At 45.2% G+C, this 12,178-nt stretch overlaps 1 protein-coding gene across 4 annotated transcripts in view; it reads right to left on the bottom strand.

The window, feature by feature from the left end:
- SLC4A10 (solute carrier family 4 member 10) overlaps positions 1-12,178 on the bottom strand; it is a 1,019,075-nt gene that overhangs the window by 61,398 nt on the left and 945,499 nt on the right. For all 4 annotated transcript variants that reach the window (XM_078683855.1, XM_078683850.1, XM_078683851.1 and 1 more), the window contains exon 21: positions 9,631-9,804. In XM_078683855.1, coding sequence (XP_078539981.1) covers positions 9,631-9,804 — 174 coding nt within the window. The remainder of the gene's footprint in view (positions 1-9,630; positions 9,805-12,178) is intronic.

Below are 12,178 nucleotides of genomic sequence, written 5' to 3'. Positions count from 1 at the left end.
CTGTAAGCCCCTATGTAGCTGCTTTTCCTGTAGGTGTCGTATTAGTGGGTCCATCGCTAGTATAAAGAACAAGGGCATCCCTGTCACGTGCCACGGGACAGCGGGAGGGGCGCCGACAGAGTGCCATTGAGTCGGAGCCTAGCAGTGGGTTGAGTATATAACATAGCCGTGGTGGCAATAAAGCCATGCGGCATACCCATTTTTTGCATTATAGACAGAAAGAAGGGCCATTCCAGGGAGTCGAAACCTTTTCGGTGTCAAGCAGGATTGCTGCCGCAGAAGTGTCTGGATTAATTCTGTGCAGGGTATTAAATAAGGTGCGGAGGTTGAACTCTGTAGATCGATGCGGTATGAATTCTGATTGGGCCGGAGACACAATTGATTCTATCAGGAGGGAGAGGCGGCATGCTAATGCCTTGGCAAGTATTTTATAATCCAGGTTAAGGAGGGACAAGGGGCGGTAGGAGCCGCATAGCACCGGGTCTTTCCCGGGTTTGGGGAGAAGGATGATAACCGCTTTGCTGAGAGTGGGAGGGAAAACCTGTTTCTCCAATGATTCGGCGTACATTTCCAGGAGGCGAGGGATTAGCAGATCCTTGTAGGCTTTGTAAAATTCCCCTGTGAACCCATCAAGTCCGGGTGTGGTGGATGAGTTCAGGGATGTTATGGCTTCATCTATGCTTTCCGCCGTGATGGGTACTGCTAGAAAGACCTGCATAAACTTTTCAAGGTATACTAATGCTACCTCAGAGAGGTAAGACTCCGGGTCGGAGCGGTCATGCCCCAGTTTGGTGGAATACAGTGTTTTAAAATGAGAGAGAAATTCCCTTTGTATGTCCAATGGGTCTGTGGTACGCTGTCCCATCGAAGATTGTAGCTCCGTTATATAAGCTTTTGCTTAGGGGGTCTTATCATTTGTGCTAGTATCCTTCCAGGGCGGTCCCCCTCCCCATACAACTTGGCGTTGTGGTATTTCCCCATGTACAGGATTTCCCTCTGAGCAGTCTCCCTGTATTCTAGGAGCAGGGCTGCCCTCTTTCCACTATAAGTAGGCTTGGCTGAATCCTCATGCTCAGTGTCCAGGACACCAACCTCCCTCTCCACTCGTGCAAGTGTGCCACGTATATCGCACAGCACTCCAGAGCTTTTAGACATGCATACCCCCCTCATATAGGCCTTGAATCCCTCGCAGTTACGTCACCTCCGTGTCCACCGACCCTGTGTTGATTTCAAAATAATCTTCAATTGTTTCCTGGATTTCTTGTCTAAATACCTCGTCATCCAGGGCACGGTTGAGGAACCTCCACTGTCTCTCAAAACCTTCTGGACGTGGGACTTTCAAGGACATCAGCACCGGAGAGTGATCAGAGTATGTTCTAGGTAGTGTTTGTAGCTTATGAAATCATCAGGAGATTTCCGTTGAGGCTAACCAATAGTCTAGCCCATGTGTTATGTAGACTGGTGTAATGAGTGTATGTAGTGTGACACGGATCTCGAGCATGGCCTATGTCCAGGAGAGAGAAGTGCTCACACAAGGATTGTAGGACTGTACGTGCTCGAGGCTTGGGGTCAGGGGCAGTTGAAGTACTATCAGAGGGCGGGTATAGGGCAATGTTGAAAATCGCCCCCAGAAGAAGGGGCACAGGGCCTAGCTGGAGCAATTTAGAGAGTAATGTATAATACAAATTGGAGAATCAGTATTAGGCCCGTATACACACACCAATGACAGTTTGTGGTACAACATTGTGCCCACCACTATGACATATCTGCCTTCGTCGTCAAACGTTGCCGAATGACTCTTGACTCTTGAAGAAGAGCTGTTTGTGTATGAGGATGGCCATTCCCCTGGCATAATTGCTGTAATTGGCAAAGAATCTGTTCGGGCCCCAGGAGGACGCAAACCGGGACTTGTCGCTGATAGGAAGGTGTGTCTTCTGAAGGAAGGCCACATCAACTCTGTGCCTAAGTAAATAATGGACAACCTGACGCCTCTTGCGGGTATTGTTTAAGCCCCTGACATTCCATGTAGCCAGTGTTACGCTTGACGGGCCATCATTGTGACCTACCTGTGCCATTCTCTGGTGGTAATCTGAAGAGCAAAGATTAACCAAGAGTCATACCCATCAGTCGTGGTTGCAAACAAATGTAACTTAGATTCAGTGCAAAGCATTAAGAACAAAATCCATCCCGCCACCCCCACCCAGCCTTCCTGTCCATCCAGAGAAGCAATACCAACTTTACCAAAACAAGCAATAGTACCAATAGCATCCTAAAAATAGTGAATATCAAACAATGTGGTACAGTCTATTGTCACCAATACTACTTCTAGGTGTACACCAAAGTAGGGGGGCATTCGCTAACCAACGGCCCGGCAACCTTAACAAACATTACGTGCAACATGATAAATCCAATCCTTCACAAAAAATGATCAAAGGAGCGGCATAGTGAAAGGAGTCAAGTGACCATCTGTCAGCCATGACCAGAATTCAAGAAAAAATCCACACTGACAGTTGAGCCACTGTGCGGGGGTGAGACAGTGTCTGCATCTGTAAGGCGCTTCTGATTATGTTTATAATTGCGACAAAATTCTTGTATTTCAGTGGGGATTTCAAATATTCGGGCACGTCCGGTCACCTCCACCCATAGCCTGGCAGGGTATAGCATACCATACTTCAACCCTAGGTTTCTTAATGCAGCCTGTACCCCAAGGTATTTCCTCCTCGCATCCTGAACCAGAGCAGTGAAATCTGGGTATAGAGATAGCTTGGAGCCCGCCCAGGAGAGCTTGCCCCGTTTATGTGCCAATTTCAGTGATGTATCCCTATCTCTGAAGTTCATGATTCGGGCAATTATGGGTATAGGTGGGCAGCCCACGTTGGGGCGGGGTCCAAGTGGCCTGTGAGCGCGTTCCACCACAAAGCCAGAGGTGAAGGCCTCCTTCCCAAAGAGGTCTGTTAGTATCGTCTCTACCAGATTATCCATGTGCCCAGATGCTGTGGATTAAGGCACACCCACTAGACGGATGTTGTTAGGCCGACTGTGAGCTTCAAAATCCCCGTTTTTAGTCACAACCTCCTGTAGGATCCATTCCATGCGGTCTACCCTCTTGGCCATTCCATCCTCCAGGTCAGACGTGCGAGACTTAACTACATCAAGACGTCGATCATGTACCTGAACCTTCGCTCCCAGGTCTGCCATGTGTTTGTCCAAGGAGTCAAAGTGGACATCCAGCGCCTTGGATCCCGCCCTCATTTCCATCAGAAATGGATTCAACTGGTTAGGGTCATCCATCGAGGTAGACGGGGGTTCCCCACCTTCCGCCATGTCGCTAAGTATTCCACAAGTTTTTCAAAGGGAAGAACTCATGGTTAGGGTTTTTGCGGCCCATGCCGTGTCTAAACTGGAAGAGGCGAATGTGGAGGCGAGAATATAACCAGTAAGTGGCGCTGTATGGGGGACCTTTTAAAGCAAACAGTGCATAGGACCTCTTATACGCAGTTGCAAGCATGTGGGAGGCACAGCAAAGGTCCAGGTTTGTGGCAAACAGGAAGCCTGGGGAGGATGTAAAATACTCCACAGTCTCATGCAGCGATGGAGGAGAGAGCCCACTGAATGGCAGCTTAGACTGTCACAGGCGCGGCATAAGGCCAGCACATGTAGTGATACAGTTGGGTGCGTCCTGCGTTGGAAAGGACGTCAGTATTTTAAATGAGCCCAGTTATTTCAGCGGGAGACCCCCCATACTGTGGCTGCATGCCGTGCTGGGGGAGAGCTCCGGCCGAGCCAAGGCACACCCCTCACTGTTATGTTATGTTATGTTATGTTATGTTATAATTGTTTTATATAGCGCACGGCTACTCAGAGAGTGTCCCGGCGCTTTTCACTACATACTGAAAACATAACACAGTTAAAAGAAACAGGGCAAAAAAAAGGAGAAAAGCAGAAAGATACAGACTTGCCTAAGAAACCAAAGTTAAGTAGAAAAAAGCCAGGTTTTGAGAACCTTCCTGAACATCAGTAAGTTGGATGTGCTGCGCAACGCCAGTGGTAAAGAATTCCAGAGCTGGGGTGCCAACAGTCTGAAAGAGCGGCCACCTATGCGGGCCCTCTTGATCCGAGGGACCGCCGCAAGAAACAAAGATCCAGACCTCAGGGATCTTGTAGGGTGATAAAAAGCTACCCTTTTCCGGAGGTATTTGGCTCCTGACCCATAGAGAGCTTTATGCGCCAAGGTCAGGGCCTTGAAAGTTATTCGCTTCCGAATAGGGAGCCAGTGCAGAGCCTGCAGGAGACCAGTGGTTCGAGCCCGGCCTGACAGACCAAAAATGGCCCGAGCTGCAGAATTCTGGACCACCTGTAATCGTTGTAGCAGATACTCCGGTAGGCCAAGGTACAAGATGTTGGCGTAATCTAGTCTAGAACCGATTATCGCCTGTACCGTTACCTTCCTATGGTCTTCTGATAGGATGGGAAGAAACTTGCGGAGCATCCGAAGCAAACCGAAACAGGTGCCAGTGAGCCCAATTACCTGAGAACGCAAAGACAGGTCCTTGTCGATCTTAATGCCCAGGTTCTTGGCCACCTGAGATGAACCAGAAAGTGGAAACATGTTCTTCGGCCTCCATTCCTGCCACTCTGGATCCGCGCTGCATCCAAAAAAGAGTACCTCAGATTTATCCGAGTTGCACTTGAGGCCGTTCAGATGGAACCAGTTAAAAACGGCCTCAAGGCAACCCTGGATACTCTCTCCATCAAACTCCACACCCTTAGGGCATGTAAAGAGGAGCTGGGTATCATCGGCATAGGACACGATCTGAGCCCCGAAAGACTCCGCCAGTGCCGCCAGAGGAGTCATGAAGATGTTAAAGAGCGTCGGGCTCAATACTGAGCCCTGAGGGACTCCGACACCCAATGGCGGCATCTCAGCGGAGCCAGAGGAGGCCCAGACCGTTTGTCGGCGGCCAGCAAGGAAAGATCGAAACCAGCTGAGCACCGTCCCCCTCAGACCGATCTTATAAAGTCTGGCTAAAAGACCCTCATGAGGGACGGTGTCGAAGGCCGCCGACAGGTCGAGCATCACTAGCATCGCCTTGCCGCCTGAATCCAGCACCTCCTTAATAGCCTCCGAGACCTCCAAGAGCGCTGTCTCAGTGCTTAGATTCGTACGGAAGCCAGATTGAGTAGGGTGGAATATATCATGCGCTTCCAGGTACTCAGAGAGCACCTTATGCACGTGCTTCTCGAGGATCTTAGTAAAGGCAGGCAAGAGCGAAATTGGCCTATAGTTGGCCAAAGCCTCCGTGTCCAAACCAGGCTTTTTGAGCAGAGGTAAAATCATTGCCTGCTTCCAGAGCTGGGGGACTACACCCTCACTAAGGGAGCAGTTCAGGAGAGGGTTGACAATGGGGTTGATAACACCTGCCATTTTAGCCTCTATTCTGTGATGCTCCCTGGCCGCCTACTCACTCCGATGCATCTCCGTCTTACAGAAGGCAACACCACCGCTATTTTGATTAGACCCTGCGGCCTGGAGCGGGATAGATCACTGGAATTTCGTCTCTGCAGAGCTGCATTTCATGCCGCTGCTGTTCTTATTTCGGGCACAAGTCATTCAGCCATTAATTAACGGAGTTTGCGCTGCATTTGAAGTCAGGATACATGCGATCGATTGCCGAGGCCGGAAGAGCTTCAGCTCCGTGCGGCCATCCCATTCATGGCATAGCCACGCCCCGCCTAATTGGCATACTTAACATCCTATCAAGGGCATATTATTTGGTACAGGAAATACATCAGTGGCATAGAAAAGTTAACTGTCACCTGGAGACTATAGCACATGCTGTGACATCCACTAAGCTGCCAAAAAAAACATGGCTTCAGGCCTGCTTGTGTAGCCTGACTCTACAAGTTAGTCTGTTAAGATAATCCTTTTGGAATAGGAAAGACAACTACTTTTAGATATAGATAAGTCACCCCTAGGTAGGCTTTTCAGCCCACAAGGTAGGGTGTCTAGTAGAACATGAAGATAGTTAGTGTTAGCATGCACTTACAGAGAATAGCCCTCAAAAGATATTTTCACTGTGGATGGCTGACACTGTCCTATGAGTAATAAAATATTAATTCTGCTATCTTTAATTTGAGATGATTTACAAAAATAATTTACCACTATTTTTAATATTCATGAAATTTCAAATCCACCACTGACTTCAGATTTTTAAGAATCATTTAGGAAAACTAACGTTTAAAAAGGTATACTGTGCGTGAATCTACCTTCAATAGGCAATTAGATTAGTCTGTCAGCAGCAGGCCTTGCGGTGTTTCCCCTTAATGAAGTGTGAAAATTGCTCAAAGAGCAGAAATAATGGATTAGGTCTTTTGGCAGGAAGACCTAGGTGTAAGGTATGTTATTCCTATCAGCTAAAGAAGGGCAGCAGGTGAGGGTTCAGGAACTTTATTAACTTTAAAGCATCCAGGGTTAGGCCTCCCCATTCAGATTTAAGAGTAAAATGAGATCTGGGGTAGAGAAGTGTTTGTTCCTTGTGCCATCTGTAGCCACCTTGGAACAGGCCCAGTGGGAGGGTGAGCTGGTCTTGGACCAGGTTTGGTGTATTTGAGGAGGAAGGGACTGCATATTTCAATAAGCACACCTCTGGCTGGGACATCAGCAGGTTCCAAGGGCAGGAAGGTGGTGCCATCTTAGATTTGACTCACCATAGTGAACTGTGTTATAGTTTGCTTTAAGGCAAACAGGATGTGCTGAAAACATGGGAAGGGTTGACTCTGGGACCTCTATTCTCATTAGTTAGAGAGGATCCCAGAGTCCCCCTCACTCACTGGCTAGAAGACTGGACGTACAGTTTAAGACCTGGGTGGACCTGAAAGGGAGGGCATGCTCGCATTTACACCCAAAACAAATAAGTGGACTCAAAAAGTCAGTTGGTTGACCTCCTTTGTTGCTTTAGGGACACAACAAGGTGCAAGATGACTATCTTCTAAAGAACCCAGATAAGTAGTGTGAAATAGACCTGGAATGGACCTTGCAGTTGATCTCTGCAGGACTGAGTTATGACCGTCAAATACTGGTCCCTCAGGTCCTGGGACCCTTGGCTTTATCTTACTGGACTTCTCCTAACAACTCTAACAAGTTGAGAACTTTATGACTTTCAGATCTTCTGAGAACGGGGACCACCCACACAAGCCAATACGACCAAGGTGCGACTTTGTTGTGCTGAAGAAACAGGTTTCTTTGCAAGGAGATTTTTTGCAGAAGGAAACCCATTGTAGCCGGTGCTTTGTGAGAGGGTATCTGACCTTGTAGAACTAATTTCAGATACAGCCTGAAACTTTTCCGGGTGGACGATTTTGAGCTCTGAATGTGAAAAAAGTATCTGGCCTACCTGCTCTGTGCACTAGCTACTAGTGGTTGAGCTCAGGTTTAAATGACTGAAATCTTTGACTGGATGACATGGGACTTTATTAGTTGTGAAGGATGTCTATCCACAACAATTACTAATGCACTTTATTATATGCACTGTTTGTTGTTTACCATGATCTCTGTTTAGGTTTTGTTCAAATTGATGAAGGTCAATGTGCGCAATGTGCATGCTGTATGTTGATAAATATTTTCTAGCATGACTTCTATGCTGAGTTTGTTTAACTGTCATATTTACATGATGCACGATTGTGACTGATTCTGATTCAGGAAGATGATATCATGATTAGAGAAAGATTTGTGATTAGTGAGTGGTTGGGCTGTTAAGACAAATTAATGTATTTAACTTTGTGAGAAAATACATAGTGGCATGGCATAGCAAAGGATTGAGTGCTGCACCCTTGTGCATGCTAGAATACTAAGTATGCACCTGAGAATGGCAAATTGAGTGTATGTGTAGCTGTTTAAATTCAGGAATTTAGAAGTTGATCCAAATACAGCGAAAGCATATTTTACATTAGTTATGTTGCCAAATGGATGTCAGAGTGTCCCCACACAGATTGAATCCTACACCCAAGCTTGTCCCAGATTACTTTTTGCATATGTAGGGCTAGTTTGAGACTCATCCCATGTTTCACGTTTCTATACACAATTTTGTATCAGAGAAAATAATGATCAAGAATGGTCACAAAATATCACTAAACTATGTTTTGGCAGGCCAAATACACTGTAGTCACTTTAAATATGTGAACAGTGATATTGTAGTTGGACTGAAAATGCTTTAGTTCAACTTGTGGGAACAGATTGACCTCAGTTAGAAGTCTGAATGTGGTCTAGGAAATGCCACATTTCTTAATGTCCCGGGATAAGTTTGATGAGCTCAAAACATAGAAGATGATTAATTTCACTACATAGATCAGTTCTGTCAGAATATCAACATTTTGATTTTGAACTCTAGAATATTGATTGAGAACTTATTATCAAGGTAAGTAGGTGTGGAGTTCAGAATATTGAATCTATACTTCTTTATGGTTGCTTAACTTGATCACAAGTTAATAGTTGATATTGTGGAGTTGATACCCATGGAGGCTGATATTTGACCTCGATATTTTTACATACGACCATATGCAACTATAGGGCGTTGATGGCAGACAAGCTCTACCTCAACTAATCTCCTGGCCTTTTTGGGATAATAGAAGATTACTTCAAGTCTCTGATTTTTCCATCATGGAGTTCACTTATGACGGTGCCTTTAAAATAGATGTTAAATGGGAGTTTTCAGTATAGATTATTGTAATATGGTGCTTACAGTCTAAAAAAGCCTAGGATCTCACAGCATTTTAAAATGGAAAGATCTCCTAAGAAGGTCTTCAATATCTTACCCAATGGTAAGCTCAGAACCATTTTGAAATATTGTACGCCTTTGACAGGAAAGAGTCCATACATAAATGTAATAAATTGGTGGTGTATATTCTGTGAAGGGATAAGTTGCCAAGCGTATGATTTAAACAAGGGTAAGTCAAAGAAAAATAATTTTTTTGTAAAGCTAAAAAAAAGATGACATATGGTGCATAAACACAATGTCTCTAAAAAGAGAGAGTTTTCCCAAATAAACCCAGAAAGGACCGGGAAATATCACAAATAAACAAAGAAATTCCCTTCTAGTTATACATATACAAATTCTTTTTATATGTATAACTATGTTTTTATTAAATTGATGTACTGTAAATAATGTATTGATCTATTGATCTATTGTTGATTAGAATTTGATTAGGCAGGCATATGTATAAATGTTTTTAATGAATTGTTAATGCATTTACCATGAAAAAATATTTTTTAATAAAAAGTACTTAGATACATACAATTCTATGTTGTGATTGTTAAACTCTATTTTTGGGGTTGCATAAGAGGGATGTGTTTGGTCTAAACAAATGTGATCTTTAAAAGCTCGTGTGAAAACATAAATTTGAATACACAGAAAGGAATTTCTTTGTTTATATGCATAAACACAATGTACCTTGCTAAATATCCTAAAAAAGAAGGCCCCACAACATAGCATTTGACAGCAGTTACATCATGCTGTCCGTAAAAGACCAAGCTTACATTTTCTGCTACATTGTAAAGCAATTGTAAACGTTCCAATTTTGTGAAATGGACATCAGGACTGACAATAGGTGAGGAAAGAAACTTGATTTTCTTACCATCATTGGAAAGACAATAGCCGCTCGTGATGTCTTTATCACCCACAAGAGTACAAGGCAACTGAGCTGAATGACAGTGAAGAGGTGGACTTTGCGGAGAGGAACGTGACGCAGGTAAATAAGATCTGGCTGGTGCTTTGCAGGCATCCAGAAGAGCCTGATCCTGTCATACAGCTGGAAGTAGAAAATGTGACGCATAAAAGCAGACATCTACACATAAATATTGCTTAATGTAAGACCCACCCACACCTTGTAGTGCTTAATTTGCAAAAATAATAAGTGCTAGGGCCCTCGGCGTTGGCTACTGCAGCTTGCACCACCTGTTGACCCTGCCAGCACTGCCACACAATAGCACAAACACAATTACGAACTATCCAGGCACAAACACAATTAATAAGCAATTTTTGTTTAGCCGATCTTTAAATTAGACAAACAGCGCCGCTACGTGGTAGGCTGCCATAAGTGTTGGAGTTCACAACTAATTGCGGGCGCAGAGCACAAGAAATCCGGGGCACAAATTAAGCTCTGTACTTGTCGTTTTTAGGTACTGCATCAGAATCAATGTTGCCGTGTTGTTAGCCACACTGGAGCAGGAGAATTGGAATAGGGATAGACAAATGTTGTTCTCCACCTCTCGGTTTAAAGAACTATGGGGTAGATTTTCAAACATTTTGTACTGGGTTAGCATCCCAAAAAGGATGCTAACCTGCACAAAATTATTGTTTACCAATTTACATTCCAGCGCAAAACTTGTTTTACATTAGAAAATACCTACAAGTAACGCAAAGCAGCGCAAGCCATTGCTCTGCATTACGGAGCACCACAGGGGCGTTACATGGGGGGTACATGGGTGTTCCCATGCAACCACCTATGTCTTTTGACGCAAAACCCTATGTACAAACAATTGTAGACAGGGTTTAACAACAAAAGTTAAGGGAATCTGAAAGGAGGCGTTAAGAGGAGAAATATTTTTATTTCTCCTTTCTTTTCCTACTTTGCACACATACAAAGTGGAAAAAGTGGTTGAACTTTTCTAGGCATAGTATTTTGTACAAGAAAGGTACCCTCCCTGTAAAACATCTATGCAAGACTCAGGCATGCAATGTAGCACTATGGCGCTAAGGTGTGTGCCTAGCACACGGCAGCTAAACGATATACACATTGCATCTGGGATAAGCCTGACTGCTCTGCCAAGCTACCAAGGGGGTGAACAGGGGTTATCCTGTGAGTGTTACTCCCTAACACTGACTAGAGTGGCGGGTTCTGCCTGTCTTAGGTGTACACCCTAGCCAACCAGAACCCCTATTTCTAACAATACTGTATCAAAAGACAAATGGTTCACACCCATTGTGGTTAAAAAAGTTCAGGTAGAGTAGAGGTCATTCATGGAGTGTCTCCTGGTCAGTTTATATAAACTGCCAAGTGCCCTTAATGCAAAAGTGCACACACACACATTTTGTGCTAGTGCGATCACAATGGAGTGTTCCTTAATTTACATGGGTGTGTGGCCCCATGCAAATAAAGGAACACTTTTCCTTTTTGCCCACGCTTTATTTATTACAAGATGCTGGAGCAGAGGCAAAAGAGATGCCTGACAGCACACTGACTGTGTCACATTAGGAGGTGCACAATCAGGGCACCCCAGAAGTCACTTGCATGTAGAGCATCATTTGGGGTGGTTAGAAGGACCCCCACCACCTCTGTTGGCCCCATGCGGACAGTTACACTAACACACTGCACCCGCCTGTGGGGTAGATCCCTACACTTCTTGAAACTGATGTTGTGTCTCTGGCTGCATGTGAAACTTCCTTGCTGCCTTTCATTGATGTACTGTTCAGAGTTTAGGCGTGAGTTTACATCTGCACTCTGAAAAGCACATTTACCATAGTAGGGCACACTGCCCCAGTCTGCAGCCAGTGCATTAATTTGCATATGGCGCAGCAGCCGCAGCGAGTGGCCAATGCATTATATTTGTAGTCGGTCCCAGGGGGCAGATTTACAAGCCCCGTGTGCTGCCAGTACGTCACTTTTTGTGATGCACTGGCAGCGCATTTCTCTGCCCCATATTTACAAGGACAGGAAAAGCCACCTTGCGTGTCTTTTCCCATCCTTGTAAATATGGCCCATTTACACGCAGCACTTTTGTGTGAAAAGGGCGTTCCATGGTTGTTGCTGTGGGCGTTCCCACGCAACACCAATGGAACCAGATACATTTCCAGATTTCCGAGAAAAACCTAAACCTGAAAATGCGTCAATTTACTACGCCACCCTTGGTTTTTCCACTTTCAATGCGTGCTGCATTCTACAGCACGCATTGAAAGAGGAAAATGCCTGTAGTGATTGTTTTTGTGCAGGAAGGTGCCCCTTTCTGCACAAAAAGAATCTCCCCATGGTGTAGGCATCCGGTGCCTGCGCCGGCGCATGGCAGCTGTTGTGAGCCAGCACAGGGGAAAGCACAGGAATGTGACATATCATTGTAGGTATGTTGTATTCCTGTGCTCTGAAAGTGTCGCGCTGCGGCACTTTCTTGTAGATCTGCCCCCAGGTG

Source organism: Lissotriton helveticus, chromosome 3_1, assembly GCF_964261635.1.
Source record: "Lissotriton helveticus chromosome 3_1, aLisHel1.1, whole genome shotgun sequence".
NCBI lineage: Eukaryota > Metazoa > Chordata > Amphibia > Caudata > Salamandridae > Lissotriton > Lissotriton helveticus.
Note: the sequence above shows the minus strand (reverse complement) of the source record. Positions and strands in the feature narration are given on the sequence as shown.